Source organism: Cyrtonyx montezumae, unplaced genomic scaffold (genome assembly GCF_038088225.1).
Source record: "Cyrtonyx montezumae isolate F1298 unplaced genomic scaffold, pur_monq_1.0 scaffold_1, whole genome shotgun sequence".
Lineage (NCBI taxonomy): Eukaryota > Metazoa > Chordata > Aves > Galliformes > Odontophoridae > Cyrtonyx > Cyrtonyx montezumae.
In genome coordinates this window covers 6,801,774-6,822,115 of record NW_027071825.1, presented here as the reverse complement: position 1 = coordinate 6,822,115, position 20,342 = coordinate 6,801,774, and the positions used below count along the sequence as shown (strand labels likewise).

Here is a 20,342-nt window from a genome sequence, read left to right as displayed (position 1 = left end):
AGCAAGGCTACAGCTAATACAGCTGCCCTAATTCCAAACACTCTCAATCCTTTGAGGCTTTGCATCAATATAGTATTATTTTAACAATGAATTGCACGCAGCTTTAGTATTTTAAAGTCTACAAATTCAGGAAGCGTGAAGCTGAATTATCTCTACAATTTCACTAAAACCAAATAAAGTTCAATTTATTGCTACTTTAAACTTCCAAGAGAACAATAATCTACACTTAACAAAGCCGCAGCGCAGTGATCTATCAGATACGACATCAAAGGTACGGCACGCAGAAGTCACCTCCTGCAGGGAGATGGTTCCTGATCCGACAGCCATGCTCAACAGCTACCCATGTGCAATCTCAAATTCCTTCTGCTGATAGCTGCAATTTGACATGACTAAATAAATAAGAACAGTAGTCTGGATGTATTAAAAAAAAACAACAACAAACAACCCACACGTATGCTTCTACCTCTGTGAAGCATCACTGAACACAGACCCTCTGAAACAGCCCGACAGGATGACTTCTCTTTTTAACAAATACCAGCTTTCTTCTTTATTCAGTGGCTAGGCAATTTGACTAAGGTATTAAAATCTCTGTGAGGATTCTTTCCTTTAATATAATAGCTTGTTTCCCTTATAAAATCATTAATGGAAAATCAACCCTTTTTTGTTAACTCTAGTCTAGCTTCCTTGCAGGAGTGCCAGAGGCTTTTTAAAATGGATCAAGTCATGAATACATAAATTAGAAATTGCAGCAGCACTGTGTGGCAACAAAGGACTCATATCATTCATAAACAGTAATACTTGCTTTCTATTCTGATGAAAAAAGAAGCAAGCAGCATGCACAGAAGTCACTTCCTCTTAAATCTGTGTTTTCCTCACAAATCCAGATTTACAGCATGAAGTAACAGCACAGCACAAACCTCATAATGATGAACCAGAAGTATTACAGGGTAGGAGAAATCCTATTTCATGTTATGTCACAATTTGGTCGTGTTTCACATGAAATAACAAAGTTAGTAGGCAGTGCTGTGGTGAAATGTTTCCTAGTAGATTTCTGGCAGATGCCCTATGAACAAAGCAAAACTGAGTACAGGCAGGCATAATTCCCAGAGGATTAATGTACCAACAAGAACAGGATTTGTCAGAAAGGCAGAATAAAACAGTGACATTAAATTTGCAGTTAATTTATCATTCCTATATATTTCAATTCAGAAAAACACATCCTCTTAAAATGCATATTTTTACTTGGGTAATGGTGGAACAAATGACAACCATAGCTTATTTGCTTACTGGAAACAGACATACAGGGAAAGGTTTCTAAGGTCTTTGCACGGCTTCATGGGGAAGGAAAAGACAAGTAATGGACAAACTGAAGTACAAAGATGTCATTCACACACACCTGCTAACCATTGCAGAGCTCTCCACAAACTGCTTTATAACTACAGCAAGTGCAAAACTGGCTCAAGATTAGCAAAAAGTTATTTGCAGAAACAAATGTTATTTAAACCACAACAAACGGGCGTATTATCTTTAACACATCCTGTACCTTTAACTTAAACCAGTGCTCACATTAAATGCCAGTTGCCCAGTCCAAAGGAATTATTCCCCACAACACTATTCCCTGTGAGGAAACAAATCTTTTTGTGCTACCCTAACACAACTCTGCTCAAAACTGCCTGCTGGACCTGGGGTGAAAGAAACACCAAAAGAAATAAATGAAGACTTCCAAGACACCTTTCCCAATAGACGACATGGGAATTCTCTCCAATATACAACGTCTGATAGGACAAGTCTGTCAAAAAGAAAGCTCAAAAAGGTGGATTTAAAGATAGAATCTCTGCATTTTGGGGGCAGCTAGACTCCATACTCTAATTAAACTCTAATCTGCTTTTCCCAAGTTTCAGAAAGTGCTGTTTCAAACACTTATCTTCTAACAAACATAGCATGATCTTCTCATTAGAATTGTTACATTGAAAACACATTAGTACTAAAGCCATAAAAGACTGAGGAAATCGTGGGCATTTCCCCCCAAAACTAGTAGATTTTCTTAATAACACTTAAAAAAAAAAAGGTACAATCACAAGTCTGCTTGAAAAGTGGAAGCTTGATGTTTAAGTCTTTCTTCTATTCTGTTCTTTAATTAATAAAAGGATACATGCACTGACATTATAAACACTAATTTGCTATTTAGCATCCCGAATTAGGAAGCATAAACATTTATGCACTTCATTAAACACTACCTAAGAACACTTTGAGATTAACAGGAGACAAGCAAGGCTGGTAAAAGCAATTTCAGACTAAGCATTAACCACCGTAAAGACACTCTTCCCCTTGCTACAAATTCTCCTCAGCTCTGTCCTAGTGGTACCAGCCCCTATTAAGTAAGATTTGGAAATCAGTGGGATCTGTGCTGCTTTAAGGGAAGAGGTTGGAATGCAGAGTTACGGACAGAGAAAGTACTCTTTTGGCAGCACGACATACTTAGATTGGCTTAAATCAATCACAAAATTGCATCTTGGAAAGCAAGAAACAAATATTTATGTCCTCAATTAAGACATTTAAGCACACGTGGTGTACAGAAACAGACAAGGCGGTATTTCCCTATCTCCCCTCCGACACTGTGCCTGCTATATCCCCTTCCCTCAATCCCAGCCCTGGAAGGAATCCTCACATCACCCCTCGTTATCTGCACACATAGAACACGGCAACAGGTTCAACATCAGGGTGTGCTGATGCAGGATGAGAGGATGAGAAGGATGAAAGGAAGATGAGGAGAGATGACAAGTCTCAAATTTACGTGAGGCAGATTTCCATGGTGGAAAAGAACCAAACGGTGACACTCAGAACAGACCAGCTGAAAGGCAGATATTCACACCTGTGTGCAAAATTAATGGAGAGTTAACTAAGATCACAAATATATCCTCAAAATTGATTGGTACAGGTCCTAAGTTATCTCTACAAATCTTACTCTCAAAAATGTTTCATTCTTCACAAAACGAGAATTAAGGCTATTTTCTTTCAGTTACAGACAGCAAGATGTAATTCAGACACACCACAAATTACATCTTCTATCTTTGCGTCGCAGGACTAACTTCAGGGTTAGAAATGTATTTTTATTTCTAATTTAAACCTGTGCAAAAATATCTGTGGTTATATTACAGACTCACAGGGAAATAGCACTAGATTTTCTGTTATACAGAGTCTTGCCATAGTGTAGCAATGTAAAAAGTCTTGAAAATACAAATGTTGTATCAAGAACAATAACATGGACATACTTAAGAGCTTTGTAGCAAAACCAGAAATACGAAAGGCGCCTTGGTTCCTGAAAAAGAATGGCTCATATATATTTATATATACACGTATATATTTACATACCTTTTAAAATAAATTACCATGACTTTACAACTTTGGATTTTTTTCCTTTTGATTACACTAGCTCTAACTACAAGATACTGAGTGAAAAAGAAGCATTCTTCCTGTGTTTTTGACCAAATATTTATAAAAACGAGCAATTAAAATTTCCGTTCAGAAAAACACTTTGTAAAACACAGCAAAATCCTTATCTATAGTAAAATGAACGTTATGGAGTCTCCCTCCTTTTGAAGAGATTTTTTCTGTAACCTACATGCACTAACTCCACCAAAACGTGTGCAAAATGAGCGTGTTTGTAGGATTACAACCTACATAAAGAACAGTGGGAATCCCACTGCAACTTGTTGGAAAAATTGAAAATTCACTGCTTCGTTGTGAGTGGACATAGAATCTATCTGACATTACTTAAAAACAGATTATGCTGTGGTAAGGCTTTCTGACAGAACTGCTCAAAAAATGAATCCGTCATAGAATGAAAGTAACGTTTCAGGGGAGCTTCTCCCATCAGCAAAAACTCCACACAAACAATAATAATAATAAAAAACAACACTTATGTAAAACACTAAGATTTTATTAAAAATTCAAAATTTATTGCAAATTGAACTTTGCACTTTCCCTCCTTTCTTCATTTTTACATGACTTATTGATATCCATGATTTTTTCACAGATGTACTTGTTGACTTTGGAGAGTCTCTGTGCAATTTCAGTTTCATCCACAGTTTCTTGTGCTATTCTATCATACAAACATTCTGGGGAGAAAAGAGAAAAAAAAGGAAAGAGTCATTAGTCTATTTTTAGAAGAGAATATAGCCCTGTTTGGGCTAACTGTTCAAGAGACATTGCACTGAGTAAGCACTGTGTGTATTTGTTGCAAGACAAACAGAAGCTCTCATTGATTCACTGGCTATTTTGTTAAAGATAAGATTTTTTTCACCAGGATTGAATCTTTGGCATGATAAACTCCCAGTTACGCTGTGATGGCATTAAGAGACTTTCTACACAGAAACAAGGCTAACTCCAACCTTCCACCATGTCAATCTTGCCTGTCTAACTCTGGTATTTTTTCATTCCTCCACAGGAGATTTTGAATCTTCTCCCACATGAATGGTTTCACAACGGTTACTTACAGCTCCCTGCCACTTCTGTCATCGCATCTTCAAGACATTCAGTAAATTATAATGGTTAGAAAGAGAAGCAGTAACCAGTAGGATAAGGCATCCTTCATTTTTTAATTATTATTACTTTTTACATTAGCATCTGCACCTTTATTGTATGCCCCGTCCCAGGGGCATCTGCTTTTATTAGTAGATCAGTCAGGGCAAGAGCTACCTTCTCACAGGTTTGCAAGATGCACTTTCTTTGTGTTCTCAATTGTTACACAGAAAGCAAGCAACAGTAATAACTGCAAAGCAATGAAGACAATGAGAGTAGAGACAACCCTGCTCATGGTGTTGGCAGTTCAGTACCAGGATGCAGCACAGGTAACTGAAACTGATACAACACACTCAACTCCTTAGAGACAGGCAAGCTTTTCGTTTTGTTTTCATAACCCTAGCAGTGTGCTTTGTTGTGTAGGCTACTAGCAATAAACAGCTTCCCAGACTGATTAAACAAACTCTGCTCTGCTTTGCCTATTGCAGTAGCCATTTATTGCTTCATATACAGAAAGCCATAGAGATTATCACTTAATTAACAAGGTTTATAACATTTATAATGCGTCACATTAAAAAGTTATGAAAATTAAGTACTACACATGCTTTGTAGTTCACTTTGAAACCTCTGAGAAGTTTTATAAAAGGCCATTTTGTGTTTACAAGGTTTATGGCAGTGCTCACGCATCATACTTTTTATGATTTCTTTGTTACATATTACACAGTAGAGATTTTAAAAGAAGCCTGAGATACCAGACTCATTAAGAGCTAATGCTGTTACACAGAAATCTATTTTAAGTACATTTCTCTGTGTCCACAAAATGAGAGCATCTCTAAAACAATATGGATTTTATGGTGTAAGATCTACACTGAATATAAAATGAAATTAACCAGCATGCAACCCCATAGCTGAAATATCAATCATCAGGAAACCATGATTTGAAGTTTGTCACCTAGGGAGAGGCATGTCACTGAGAACCCCAAGAGACCCAGCATGGTTATAGGACAAACTTGTAGTGCCACAGTCTCGTGAATACGGCCCAAAGGCTGCAGCAGATACACCTAGTATGGGGAACTTCCAGTACAATACAGGCTACTGCCACGACGTCAAGCAAAGAATTACTTGACAGAACTTCTACATCAGCAGTGTTTTTTAAAGTCAGTATGACTCAAGACAATCCATGGTTATGGATTATCACAGTTCTTCATCTTCTTTCTCTTCCATTTTGGAGAGGCTGCAGAAACAGTAGTTTTGTAGTGATGTGAGGATGGTTGCTCAGGGGCTCCAAAAATCGATTCAAGGGTTCTGCTGCTTCTTTGCCTTTTGACTTCAGAGGAGTACACACACATCCCTTATTATTTCTGACTTAACCAAAGATTCAGGTAGACCTGATCCTGAAGGTCTACTCAAACTGAAGTCTACCAAGGAACTTTAAATCTTTCTGTGATGCCTGAACCAAGCCAACTACCTTCCTTGCATTTTACCATTTGACCAACTGTTACTGTTCTTTTTTTTCTTCTCTACTTCTCCATTACATAACAACTTCCCATTTGATTATTTCCATCTTTTGAGGAGTTGATTTGATGGGGCAAGATCTCTAACATTAACACAAATGAAAAGGACACAGCAATATGGAAACCATGTTTATGCACTGCCTGCTGCCACCTGAAAGCGCTGGCCATGCAGTTTAAGTGGCTTAAAAGGAAATCATGTCATCTCTAATCCAACAACAACAAAAAAAAGAGTTAAAGACAAGGATGACAGAAACACTGAAAAGAGGAACATGGAAAATCAGTGAGTAAACAGTAGAATTCAGGTGACAGCAGAGGCAGGAAGCCAAAGTTTGACAAAAAAAAAAAACATAGAAAACTGAGGCAATGGGGAAGAGCTGAATTGCTGGGAGCATGAAGTTAAGGAAGAGCACAAAAGGAAGAGCTCAATCTGCCTCACCATGTTTCCATTGGAGTGCACTTCCAAAATCACTAATCAAAACAAGTTAGAAGAAAGTTATCATTTAAATAGTATAAGCAAGACAGACCGGCCCTGACTGAAGTAGAACAGCAAATTCTCACATAAGTAACCTTGCCAGCAGCAATGAGAAGCAACAGCCTCCAGCTGAGAAACTAGAAAGCATTCTGCAATGAACAATAATCCCTTTTTACGGCAGGTTTGTCAGTGCACATCTGTGAAATGGGCAACCAATTCTTTTTCCCACTAGGAGCAGAGAAGGGTAGCCAAAGCCACAAAGTGGACTCCTTACACAGCCACTATGTCACTACTGCATGTTAAGATTGCACCAAAAGGTCTCAGTCAAAAGTAGAAAATAAGTACTAACAGCTTGCATTTCCATATTTATTCTCAAGATAAATTAATGAAGAAAAAAACCAAAAAACGTCTTTTACTCATTTCTTATGGAGTAAGAAAGACAAAGGGAAAACTACCAGCTTCCAACTTTTCCCCACAACACAAGGACACAGACACGCACACACTCAAAGAGGAATAGTATTTCTTAGTTCCAAAACATGGTACTTGCAAGGCACGTTATAACCACTTTTAAGACAGTTCACAGTTAAGAGCACACAGTGGCTAAGAACAGGAAATACAGAACAACGAAGCTCAATCAAATTGCAGAAGAAACTTTAATAGGGAGATTTCTTTCAGCCCTACTGCAATTTAGTCCGGGCACAAAACCTAAAAATCCAATTTTGGTAGGTATTCCATGAGGAACTGCCTCAGTACTAACTTAAAAAGAAGGCTGAAATACCAAGAGAGACAGAAATGAATGCGAAACACAAGCGTGATGATACAAAGGGACTGAAATTCACTATTCGTTTTAAATAAAGAAGGCCTGCTATCTCTCCAAGTACTAAACACACGGACTCAGGCTTGCAGTTACTGAAAGTATCATTGCAATTTTTTCCTGCCAATGATTTACACTTCCTGTTCAAATTCCAATTCAAGTGCAACATTTAATTTTTACTATTTACATTTTCTCCACTTAAAAGGGTAAAACTATTCTATCTCAACTTTGAAGGCATGCATATTTTTATAGTCACAGCTATAACTGTTTCTGTGCCTCATGTCAGAGTTGGTTACGTTCTGGATGGAAGAGTGTGGTAAAGCTACTCTCTGGCTTGTTAAAAGCAATCGGTGCATTTAGAAAGATGGTTATGTTACAAACAAATTCCAGAATCGTGCGGTATTCTCCAAGCTCAGAGTCCTTTCCTGCAAGTGGTTCAGAATGATGATCTTCTAGAACCCTACTGAAGTCAACACACAACTCTCCGACTGTGAAGGACTGCGCTGTGCACAGCTATTGCAATGCGTCTGATTTTTCCTGGATATGTATGCATTGACAATGCAATAGCAATTTTAATTACAGTTTTTAATCAGTTAATTTTACATGAGCTGAGAAGAAGCATCTTTCAACTCAGTGATTAATGGTTAAACTTCAAAGCAGGAAGCAAAAGTTTTCAAATAACCTACCTCTGACAATGCTTAATTTGTGAGGTGAGAGAGGTGGCTTGGGAACGGCATCTTTCTTTTTTTTGGTTGCAACTCCTGTGACACTTCTGTTCTTGAGAACATCTGTTCCCCAAATCATAACCGCTAGATTTTTTGTATACTTTGAATCTCCTTGTGTTACTTGCAGCTGGTGCCATTTCTCCTCATCTACCCAAATTCCACTGCCAAGATGGACCTAGAAGGTAGTAATAATAACAGCTTATCTATGGTACGTAGCACACAACAGTCTCCAAGTGCTGTTTGAACATTAATATTAGGTACTATAATAACAGTAATTAGGGTTGAACAAATTCATTTTGCCTAACACTGAAACTTCTCCAGCTTTGTGGGTCAGGGAGTCCCTCTTCCTTTCTTTTCCTCAGTTCTTCTTACTCTACCTTTTAAATTCAATTTCTGCCCACCCATAGCCTACTTCCCAAGACTATGGTTAGGAACAGAGATAGAAGAAGGAAACAGGAAATACATCCAGTATTATTATAAAGGTATGCACAGTATATAGACCAAGCACCAGCCTAATTTAGGAGCAAAATCAAACGTTTTTTTTAACAGGAAAACTTCCCTTTCCCTTTGGCTGAAAAAGACCCAGAGCAGTAGAGCAGGGAATACTTTCTAAACCATATCCTGCATCTGCTGGCTGAGCTGAGCCAGATTGTTTAAAGTAACTTGATGAGCAAAAGGGATTTTGAGAGTTCCAATTTCAGCATAAACCAAGAGACTTCATAAGTTCTGTAGAAATCAAATTCTATAATAAAGTCTACCTAGCCTGAACCATCTATCCAAGTGAATACTGTTTTGTGGTAAGGCAATGACCCACTGCTGCAACATCATAAACTTTCCATTACCCAGACACAGGGAGCAGGGATATTGCATTAGAGTAGTAAAAGGGGATAACAATACAGGTACTGAGAAATGCAGCATAAAGCAAATATGGTCTCCAGCAGGAATCAGCTTGAGTCTAGTTGTGCTTAGTAGTCTTATTCAGTGCTGACTGTGCCAGGCTGACTTCCACAGAGCTACCCAGCATCCCTTCCCAAAGGTTCTCAGTGCTTCAGGCTTAAGATGAATGCAGGACAAGAACATGAGCACTGTCCTTAGGCTGGCACTGTACACTTGAGCTGATAAACCTCCTGAGAACCAGGCTTTGTCAAGCAACAGTAAGGAAAATGACTCTGTAATCAGAAGGGATCTGACATGAGTGCAACTAGGAAATCTGAGTGGATCCAAATGCTGGTGCTGTGCAGCAGAACCACAGTTAGTATTTGCCCCACATCTGTCTGCTCCTGCCCCCTGGAATACAGCGCAGACACCTGCAAAGCCTCTCCATGCAGAAAGCCTTGCTCGCATGCTGATTAACTTCACCCTGCTGGGCCCACACTTGCTCCACACCTATGACAAGGCAGTGCATGACCGAGCTATTCCAATCACTGATAGAGTTCACTGCACTGGAAAACAAGATGATAGAAGTTGCTTTCAGAGAATTCTGTCAAAGTGGAAAATACCAAAAATATGTATTGATCGGACTGTTACATCCAAACATCCAAAATTCAGGTTTTATAAAATCTGATTAAATGGAGGTTCTGTCTGCAACACTAAAACTTTAATAAAACTTACTGCCACTTCATCATTTAGAAAAAAAAAATCCTGTGAACACAACTCTCTAGGCATAGTTTGTAGGGAGAATTTGTTGGGTTTAGCTGTTTTGTTCTTAGTTTTCCAGATTTTTACTCCTTTCATATGGTGTTACATAAACTGTGTCTGCTACCCATATGGATCTGAAGAATATCACATAAGTCCCATTAAATTCACTGAACATTGGACAAAGCTACTGTAAAATTTTATATAGCCATAATTTTACAGCCCATATTCAAGCAAACTTCCATTTTCCTTTAAACGGAAGCCTGCCTTAATTATTATTGTAGGCTATAGCCTGAAGAAATATTTTATTATTACAGCATCTTTCAAGAGTAAGTAGTTGTATAAAGCCTATAGCAGGAAAATAGGAATGGTCTGGCTACCAGCTACCTTGTTTAAAAAAAAAAAAAAAAAAAAAAAGAGAGAGAGAGGAGAGAGAAAGAGAGAGAGAGGAGAGAGAAAGAGAGAGAGAGGAGAGAGAAAGAGAGAGAGAGGAGAGAGAAAGAGAGAGAGAGGAGAGAGAAAGAGAGAGAGAGGAGAGAGAAAGAGAGAGAGAGGAGAGAGAAAGAGAGAGAGAGGAGAGAGAAAGAGAGAGAGAGGAGAGAGAAAGAGAGAGAGAGGAGAGAGAAAGAGAGAGAGAGGAGAGAGAAAGAGAGAGAGAGGAGAGAGAAAGAGAGAGAGAGGACAGAGAAAGAGAGAGAGAGGACAGAGAAAGAGAGAGAGAGGACAGAGAAAGAGAGAGAGAGGACAGAGAAAGAGAGAGAGAGGACAGAGAAAGAGAGAGAGAGGACAGAGAAAGAGAGAGAGAGGACAGAGAAAGAGAGAGAGAGGACAGAGAAAGAGAGAGAGAGGACAGAGAAAGAGAGAGAGAGGACAGAGAAAGAGAGAGAGAGGACAGAGAAAGAGAGAGAGAGGACAGAGAACACAACCATAAAGCAAACTGCCTCTACTGCAGGAATTACTATACTAAGAGGATTCTAAGAAGCTTTTCATAAGTCCACATTTTATTTAGATTTCATAATGGAAAGAAATGGAACTAGCAATAAGCACAACACAAACCCTTTTTTTCTTTCCTTCCCTGTTGAGCTTCTTCATAATTCTTTGAAATAATTCAAAATTTTGTTGTGCTCTGTATATATTCTGTGAGACTCCTTCATTCAGACAGCAGTCTGCGCACAGAAAACAGTCACTGTACTGTAAATAAATCAGCTATTTCTGTTTTAATCTGGAAAAGTTATCTGTAAAAATGAACACAACAGCTACCTATAACTGAGATACAGAATGCAGTGATACTAGATGTGGGTTTCTGTATTAGTAACTAAGTTCTAGAGACTGCCCTATTTGATAAAAAATCTGATTACCTCTTGCTAGAAATTTAGTCTTTTAATTATTCATAAATTCAAGTTATTTAAAATAAAAAAGTTACAGCAACTTTTTAATATTTTTGGTTCTGACAGATCACTTCTTTGAATGTCCTTAATTTATTAAAACAAACAACAACAACAACAACAAAACACCTATGGTAAGAGGAACTACATGATAGACAGCCACAGCCACAGCAATCTTATGTCTCTCTTTTTCTATTTCCAGCAGTGTCAAAGCAAGAAATTTAATCTGTCCATGTCTCAGTTTACCCCTCCATAGAACAGGGTTGGTACTGTTTCCTATTACTCCCAAAGCTATGGGAAGCTCACTGTATCAATTCAGAAATCATTACCTTCTTGCTGGAAGAGGTGCCCCATGGGCCATTCCCTTGGCATGAGGAAATCAATGGGAACTTTGCCCCTGACTTCAGCAACAGCACGATCAACCTTTAAGCCCAGCGCAACAAGAACAGCAGCAAATTCAATGCAATGCTCACCATCGCAACTGTGCTAACAAGTGCAGTATATTTAAAACCTATTTCAGAAGATGGACTTTTCTTTTTTTCCTCCTCTCCAATGACTGCCATTGGCTCTCGCTCAGTAACTCTGTTGTCCCTCTGGAGGAGAAAGATTTATCTGCTTGGAAACAATCCTGCTATGATCAAACACAATGCCACAGAGGGGTAAAATTTCTAAAAAAGCATTTCCACTACTCTAGCAATGTATGTCACTACAGGAATACTGAACAAAACAGAAATAGAAGCATGAAATCAGAGAAATGGAAAAAAAAAATAATGCTATCCAACACTAAATAAATTACTAGTTCATATTTCTGGCATCTGATCTGGTTGAAGCACCCCCAGAATAAGAAAACATTACAAATACCTCCAAAAATGCAAAGAAAAAATGTTAAGAGATCTACAAAGAGAGAAAACTTGCAAGCGCCAAGAGGCTGGCAGATGAAATAAAGGTGCAGAAAACACTACATACAAATACTAAAGGACATACCCTGGCTTAAAAAACCTTGCACAGAGGAAAAGTAAACTAATCAGTCATGGGAGTATATACTAAGCCTTCATTGCCAATAATAGACACACACACACAAAAAAAAAGCAAATGACACGTGTTAAATACGTGTATTAGGCAAGAAAAGCCATCTGAATAAAATAACTGTCAAACTGCCAAAATTATACAATTTTTCATATACATTTTGTCCTCGATAATTATGTTGAATCATCTTTAAGAACGACAGGCACTTTCACAGTCAATCTTGTAACACAGATCTGAAAATGTAGTATGTGATACTATTCCATTACTAAATTCCACTCCAAGACAAGGCTGAAATGGACATTTCCTCCTAAAGGGTTCTCAGATTGTGGAACTGAATGCATACATATCCTAAGAGAATGGATTTGTGCAGGCAATGCTTAAGGACATATGGTTTTGTAAAAGAAATATCATGTTAATTTAATCATAATGGCAACAGCTATAAAAGCAGACCTCTGTGGATAAGTAGACAATGGACTAAACATGCTGGAATCTGAAATACTATCAGTCAGGTGCTGGCATACTGCAGCTAGACTGCATTTCACCAACTTAATAAAAACATCTGGAAAGCAGAACTACTTCAGCTCATCTCAAATGCTCTCCTACCATATTCGGGGGAGCCCACTTTCATCCCAGGGTTCATAATTATCTGCTGGACTCCAACCAAACCATGAAGGTTTCTCTGCAATATGAGTATAGCACACTAAAAACATTACAGACCTTTTAAGAAAAAAGGTATTTTTGTTAAACAGACTGATGAAACTTCGTAACGTGCATCACTGACTGCTGTATACTCAATGGATTTATGTATGTCATCAACTGAATGCTATGTAAATGTGCAAGTGCATGCATATTAAATAATTTTATTCCTTGTGTTATACAGCATTCAATGTTCTCAACACTGAGCATAATTTTCAGTGCTGTTCACATTTGTATAATTCCATCATTTTCCTCAGTGTTAACAGCACACTTTTGTGAAAACTAGGGAAGTTTGTAAAAGCTGGTATCATGCAGAATCTCCAGGATTATGAAAACTCCACAAGAAAATCACCTGAAGGACATTTACAAACCACTCATGCCACATTTAATTTAATTTAAAATACCTTTCCATTCTCGAGAATATACTTGTCCATTACTGGAACAGGGGCAGGAAAATACGTTGATGTATTTGCTTCCTCACTGAAGGTCTTCTGTACCTCAGGTTCAGGCTCAATTGTTTCTGGTTTTACTTTTTCAAGCTCAATGGCAGGTCCTAGACAGTTAAGAAAAGAGAGCTGTCTGCTATCCCAGAGAACATGGCATCAATCACTTCATCACCCATGGTTAGCATAAAATATCACAGTGGTCAAGTTCACAGTAAAGTTAGAAAGAGCCCAAACCAGAATCCTACTTGTGAACATCAGTAAGTAAGAGCAAAACAAGTAAATCGATTTTATAAAAATTGAAAGATTTAACTCAAATTTAAGAGTTTAATGCTATTCTTAAAGCATAAGAATTTTTTCAGATGTGGGTAAGATTGCTTCACTGCGTAATATGGATATTTTGCAGCAATTGTACTGAATTTAAAAATCAAAGGACACAATAGTAATACACTAAATAAGAATTACAATACAGTCGTGTAGAAACCTCCATAATTTACTGAGATAATTATATGTAAGGTTATATGGATAATTTATATTCTATAGAAATTTGAAAACTCTTTAGATGTTACAAAGCATTTACAAAAATGTCACTAAGGAAAAAGGCTTAGGCTACTTACGCTAAAATATCATGCAAGGAAAGATTATTCAAAGTTAAAAACAAAATAAAACCATAAATTAGAATTTTGAATCTCCAATCCATCCAAATCCATCCACCACTCCAATTTTTATTTTTAAAGTAATCAACCAAAATTAAGCACAGATTAAGAAACAGAATAATGTTAATCATTTATTTTGAGGCTTCAAAGGAGGATAATTATATTGTCAGTCATCATCTTTTCTTTTCCAGGTCAAATTGATCAAGTGCTCCTAAAAAGGCAGAAGAACAGAACAAAAGAATGTGTGAACTGGATTTCATTATCCCATTCATGGCAGCACTTAAAACAGACGTCTAGGAACAAGCTGTGGCCTGAAGCCTGCCCTGATGGTTTGATGCCTCTAAGAAGCTCCAGCAGCCACTGAGATCTCACCCACGGAGAATGGTTTGTTAACAGCACAGTTGCCAGCTCAGAGCCCAGACTACAGCCATCACCCCCTCCAAGAACTACAAGAATAAACTCACCTACTTGTAAGAGCTATAGTGTACCAGAAACTGCACACATTCAATAAATGACAATTCAGTAAGTATTTCAGCATCTTGAACCAGCATCCTTCAGTGCTCTGATCTATGTCTGCAAGTCAACCCGGAACCAGAGCTCTCAGGTCACTCTCCTTAAATAATTCCTGCACTGGAACGACTAATATATTCATTCCTCCCTCTTTGTGCAGTCTCATTTACAGATTATCGTACGGTCATATCAGCATTTCACCCATTGCCAGCATTTCACATTTATCCTATAGCTTATTCTGCACCTACAGAGGTAGCTAGCTGTTCCCAGATGACTGCGAGTCAATGCTCAGCAACAATGAGAAACCATGTGTGTTGATTTGCACGACTACACAGCAGTGCCACCAACAGTGTCTTATGAGCCATATGCAATGCAAGCGTGGCACAAGGAGAGAAATCACAAAACACAACAATATGCATTACAGTTTCACAGTCATTTTCGTAAGCACTTGAACTATCATGCATATCCCACGGTGAGACTGAAACAAACTGAAGTTTCAACACTTGAAACTGTTAAAATGAGTCAAATGGGGAAAGATCTTGATTGATTGAACCATCCAGTCTTTGCATAGATCTTCGTGCTGGCAGATGCAGGGATGTAATTGCCAACGTGAACTTAAGATGGAGAAGTGAACTTTTGGCTGTTTAAGAAAACACTCTTCAACAAAGTGCTATTTTGAGCTTTCTTCAAATGTATTATTCTTATACTTTGAAAACTGCTTCAAGGAAGATACCTAGGTATAATCGCTTTCTTCCTAGAAGGAAACATTTATCTCATTTAAACACTTTTAGTAGTTGCTACTTAGAAGCCTTTTACTGCACATTTATAGTAATATATTGACACAGCTGGGACCTGGTCTCCAGAATTCCCCAAGAAAAATAGCTGACTGAAGTCCCCAGTAACCATAGCTCTAACAGGTCAGAAAGATCTCTATTTCAATTCATGCTTTGCTGCTGAAATCACCTACAGAAAAAAGCCTTTAAAACGTCTTCTTTTATACTCCGTTGATTCTTCTTCCCCAAAAGAAATCTGTCTCTAAGTAGGTAGCCTTCCTAGTTTCTTTCAGTAACTACTAAAGAGTGCATTTTCAGCCCCACGTTAAGGGTTAGACATGCAACTTGCACTGTTACCTTCATAGCAGTTGCTGTTGTGTGCCTAATTTATCAAGCACCATACTTTTAAAGTTCTATCTCTGTAGCTCTTGTGCTCTGCATCTTATTCTAAAAAGAGCAACAGCTGCCATCTAAAAGATTAATAACAATGGTACTTATTACACATGGACTGTGAAAAAATACAGACAATTATTCAAGATGCAAAAAGGAAACAAATCTTTTCTTGCAAAAATCTTCCTCCCGATTGTAAAGTTTTCCTAATATCTGAGGGGGCACAACTTCAAATGCAGGCAGAAGGCTTCTCTTTACCACCTCCTGAGCTAACATGCTCTACTGGGATTTCAGTGGAAACAACAGGAGTCTGAGAAGCAGTAATGTTTTATGTGTGCTATTTCCTGTACTCTTAATTGCTAAAAATGTTGGATTTTTTTTCATCAAAAAGCCAGACAGATAGAGAGAAGCTGAACTGCAGTAATTCTTTAAGTGGTAAAGACACAGAAATAACTTGTCTTTCTCCCTACCCTGTTGTCAGTTCCATGACCCAGTGAACTGCACCACCATAAAGACCATGAATAAAAGTAAGCACTTTGTGAATGAATGGAGGTGGGTACACTCTTAGGCATTAGGGAAACGTTAACACTTAGCAGTGTAACATGAATGACTGAAAGAGATCAACACCCAAACAGCATCCCTGATACATCTTCACTATTTCTGGTCATACACAATCACAGTAAATTGTCCATATCTTAATTTGGAGATCTCTCATTTTTAAACAAAGTTCTTGACCTTTTAACTTTCGTATCTATTTAAAGTTAAGCAAACAGGACAGAGTCATTGGTTTAATTTTCTGAATCACCTCACTCCCTCTTAATAAAACTAGGGCAAATTAGAGCATTTTCAGGTGTAACAGAGCAAAGATAATCTAAAAGGCTTGCTGACCCCACAGCAGACAAGTGGGGAAGGATTTGGCTGTGCAAATACTTCAGGGAGCACACAGGTAAGGATACTGTGACTGCTTCCACTATCATCACCCTCTTCCCTCACAGCCTTGAGCCCTAGAGCTCTGGTCAAATTCTTGTATCCTCCAGGAAGTGATCCATATACAAATTTTTCCATCATTTCAATTATTACACACAGATCAGTAGCGATTCCACTACTGCTGTTAGCCACAACTGCCTGCAGACTGCTGTTCCCACGTGAAACACTGAGAGCCTCACTCTTCCCTCAGCAGCAGTTCAGGAGTTGGCAGCAGAGATGAAGGCCTATGTCTGGAGCAGAATATGCTGACTTCTGAATTCTCACTGAAATCAGCATATTGATAGGAAATTAAGAGACTGAATACTTGACTGCATGTTAACTCAAGAGGGTGTTCTATATTTGATCTGCAAGTTTAAAATGGCAACAAGGACGCATTTCCCACAGCTGCAATTCATCAACACAAAACAGCTGTCATCTCATGCACGCAAATCAGAAGTCTCTAAGGTGAGAGAGAAATTCAATTAGTTTGCAAAAAGTCCAGCCTGCAAGAGGTAAAGCTTAACTTGAATGACATGTCGTTTGAAACTTTGGGTTTAGGAGATCACCACAACAACCAAAGATAAATTCAGGATGTTATCTATTTTCTGAACCATTTTCAGAGATTCTTCACATACTCAAACGTACTTCATTTTTAAAACTGTAAAGAAATAGATACATAAAGATTTATTTTTTCCTGATTAAAAACAGCACTTCTTAATAGTGTCATCAGACTCTCTAATTTATAACTTGCTGAAGATATCTCTCTTTCTAGAACTTGTTTTTTTCTCTGTGAGGGAGACTACAATGAAAAACTACAATAGTTAGCAGCAGTTAGTACATCAAGTCTACACACAGCACACACAAAACACACACACATCACAGCCCATAGGGCCAAATTCTACCTTTGTCATCCATGAAAAGTTCCAAAGGGATCCAGGAGATAACCAACCTCCATAATGTTTTATGGTTACAATTAATTGCTATAAAGGATTTCTGGAAGTTATAGATAATTCACATTTGTCCAGGTATACAATTAAATTAACTCATTTTCAGTATATTCAGAATGTATTTTCTATTATATAAGAGGGCAGACTGATAACAAAGGCCTAACAGGCCCAATAAAGTGAAGATTCCATATTTTTCTCAGCCTTTCTTTCAAGTTTTTCTATTTTTTTTTCCTTTTTCTTCTAAGCTTTCTTGACTTGGCTCAAGTAAAAAAAAAAAAAAAAAAAAGCACCCCCTTCCCCCCCTTAACGTAAAAGAAACGAGACAGAATTCAGAAGCCGTCTCCATTTCGTTGCTGGTCTCACCACTCAAACTGCTGTCAAGTCTACCAGCTAAATTGGTATTTCATGCTGTTTAGCCCCATTGCCTACAAACATCTGATTGATGCTCCATTCACATAAATTCCAGCTAACTACTTGCAGATGAAGAAACATCTCTCCATCCAAGGAAAATTTTTAGAAAGCTCAGTAGAATCTACTGCCAATCACACAGTACTTTTTTAGACTGTGGAAATCTTGCCTGCTTAGTTTTATTTTAAAAGTTAAATATAATGTTTATAAGTAACGACATTTTAATAACGCAAAGTGTAACAACGATGAGCATTTGCATCCAAACACGCAGTTTAACTTCTCAGCCTTGAGAAATCTGGGTCCAAATCCACGGGCACACCTTAACACATGCTACAGCACAGGCACATGCTCTATGAGGTTCAGGTTTGTACGTGAATGGAACTCAGACCTCCATGCAAACTGCATGCATTCGTTCAAGTAGAAGAGCCAACTCGACCTTACATGCAAAAATTAATTTTCCAGATACACAAAGGCAGACATAAGACACAGCATGCTAAGTTTGGATGTGTAAATTTTAACCAAGTTTCGGTCACCAAGCAAATCTTCAACACAGCAGTACCACATTCTATTAGCAAATAAATATAATTCCGTAAAATATTTGAAGGTATTCCGAGGGTATTATCTTCAATGAAGAGGATGAACTTTTTATTTTGTCTTTTTTCCCATTTATTCCAACATAATGATTAAATAATTGTTATAAACCAAAACAATTTAGCAATTACTCAAGATATTTAAAATTTAAATCCAAATTACACAAACCTGTATTCTGTAACAAGTGCTGATAATGGGACACTAATGTAGAAAGTTTTCTTTAATTAGTCTTTAACAAGCCATTATTTTTCAAATAGCATGGCTGTTTAAAGCCACTGCCAAGAAGTTCAGGTGTATTCCACATTCTGGTCAGCTACTAACGGGAAGCAGGTGGCAGAAAATAGGAGGTAACACAAACACTTATATAACAAAAAAAGCCCTAACTGAAAGAAAGAAAATAGTTTTAGCCTAAATATTCATTACACTGCCTTTTCTTTCTTTTCCTTTTTTTTTTTTTCTTTCTTTTTAAAGCTGGAACATATTGGTGTATTTTGCAGATTAAACTTTATTATCTTTTTCAGCATATACTGGAAGTTCAAAGACCTGTTAAAATACAGCTGCTTAAAACGGAACTCCGATTCAGCCAAACTAGCACAAAGACCTCTACTACCATTAAAGAGAAACCCAGACATACATATCATACAAATTCAACATATATTGTACAGCCATAGCAGAAAACCCTTTTAACATTCAATGTCCAGTTTAACAACCACTGCTATTCTTCAAAAACATTTCCATTACTATCGATCACATTTGCAAAATTCATTAAAACTTGTCCCATTTAAGTCCGGCACTTACCACTACCTAGTCTTAGAAGCAGTACATCCTGGAGTCTCCTGTTCAAGTCTCTGAGCTCTTTCATTTCTGACACGAGTGCCCCATATTCCTTTAGCTTCTTTGCTTGTTGCACAAGCTGCCTCCGTGTTCTTTCAAGCTCCTGTTGAATGTGTCTCATTTCTTCTTGTTGCTGTTGGTAACTCCTCAGCAATTCTTCATACAGAATCCGAGGGACTACAGCATCGTCCATATTGTTCATCCCTTCTGAAGCCTCCATGAAAGCCTCCTCAGGGCTGGAAGTATTACTGAGACTCATCCCATTTTGTTTCTCAAGGCGAGCAACAACTGCTTCGATGCTTTTGTGCGTACCTTCACTTTGTTTCCTTCCATCTTGCCTCTGAATGTCACAATAAACATAATAATAATTAGAATTTTGATACAAATTAAATTTCTACAGCTTTGTGGACTGTTAATAATATTTTACTTTTGAAAAAAAAATGCAAAAAGAAACAAACAAAAAAGGTCTGCCTGCGAAAATGTTTTGCCTAGCAAACTCCTATGAAGACATATGCAGTAGCTATCATGCACATGTAATTCTGCAAAATGCACGTACAAGCTTCTGAGGCTGTTAGCAGTCTTTCTTACAGGTCTTTCTGCATTTGTGCAACACTTGTAAACTGACTGTATTATAGGTCATTCCACTCCATACACTGGATGTAGATCTCCTTTCCTTTAAGGTTTATGCTTAACATTTAGATTTCCTATAACAATGGATTTTCTGGTAGGTAAGAGAAACAATCAATAACGTTTGTCGCCTGTGATGACATCAGAGCTCAATTGAGCACATCATACAATGCTGCTGTATGCATTGAGGGCTTGTCCTTCCCACGCAAAGGGACAAAGCCTTCTCTCTGACTTTTCCTCTGCTACATTAGCCCAACGGGTTGATACAAGTGACTACATTAACATCATCAGAAAACACTGAAAGGGAATTGAAAACACTGAAGTTGGAGACAGAATATATCATTTTGTCTCATTTCCCTATCAACTGATTGTTACTCTATTAGTTCTGCATTGCAGAGGTTTCCTCTCC

The 20,342-nt window shown here is 37.9% G+C and overlaps 1 protein-coding gene across 3 annotated transcripts in view; it reads right to left on the bottom strand.

Moving 5' to 3' along the window:
• Positions 1–20,342, bottom strand: part of LOC136050322 (BEN domain-containing protein 5-like) — an 842,375-nt gene that overhangs the window by 304,619 nt on the left and 517,414 nt on the right. Inside the window, exons 3-6 of one of the 3 annotated variants that reach the window (XM_065739181.1) lie at positions 19,277–19,646; positions 13,193–13,341; positions 8,008–8,221; positions 3,902–4,118 (exon numbers count right to left, since the gene is read on the bottom strand). The exons of 1 other annotated variant lie outside the window; for it this stretch is intronic. In XM_065739181.1, coding sequence (XP_065595253.1) covers positions 3,958–4,118; positions 8,008–8,221; positions 13,193–13,341; positions 19,277–19,646 — 894 coding nt within the window. In that variant the 3' untranslated portion in view covers positions 3,902–3,957. Of the gene's footprint in view, positions 1–3,901; positions 4,119–8,007; positions 8,222–13,192; positions 13,342–19,270; positions 19,647–20,342 lie in introns of those variants that run through there. One more of the 3 variants, XM_065739173.1, reaches the window with a different exon arrangement.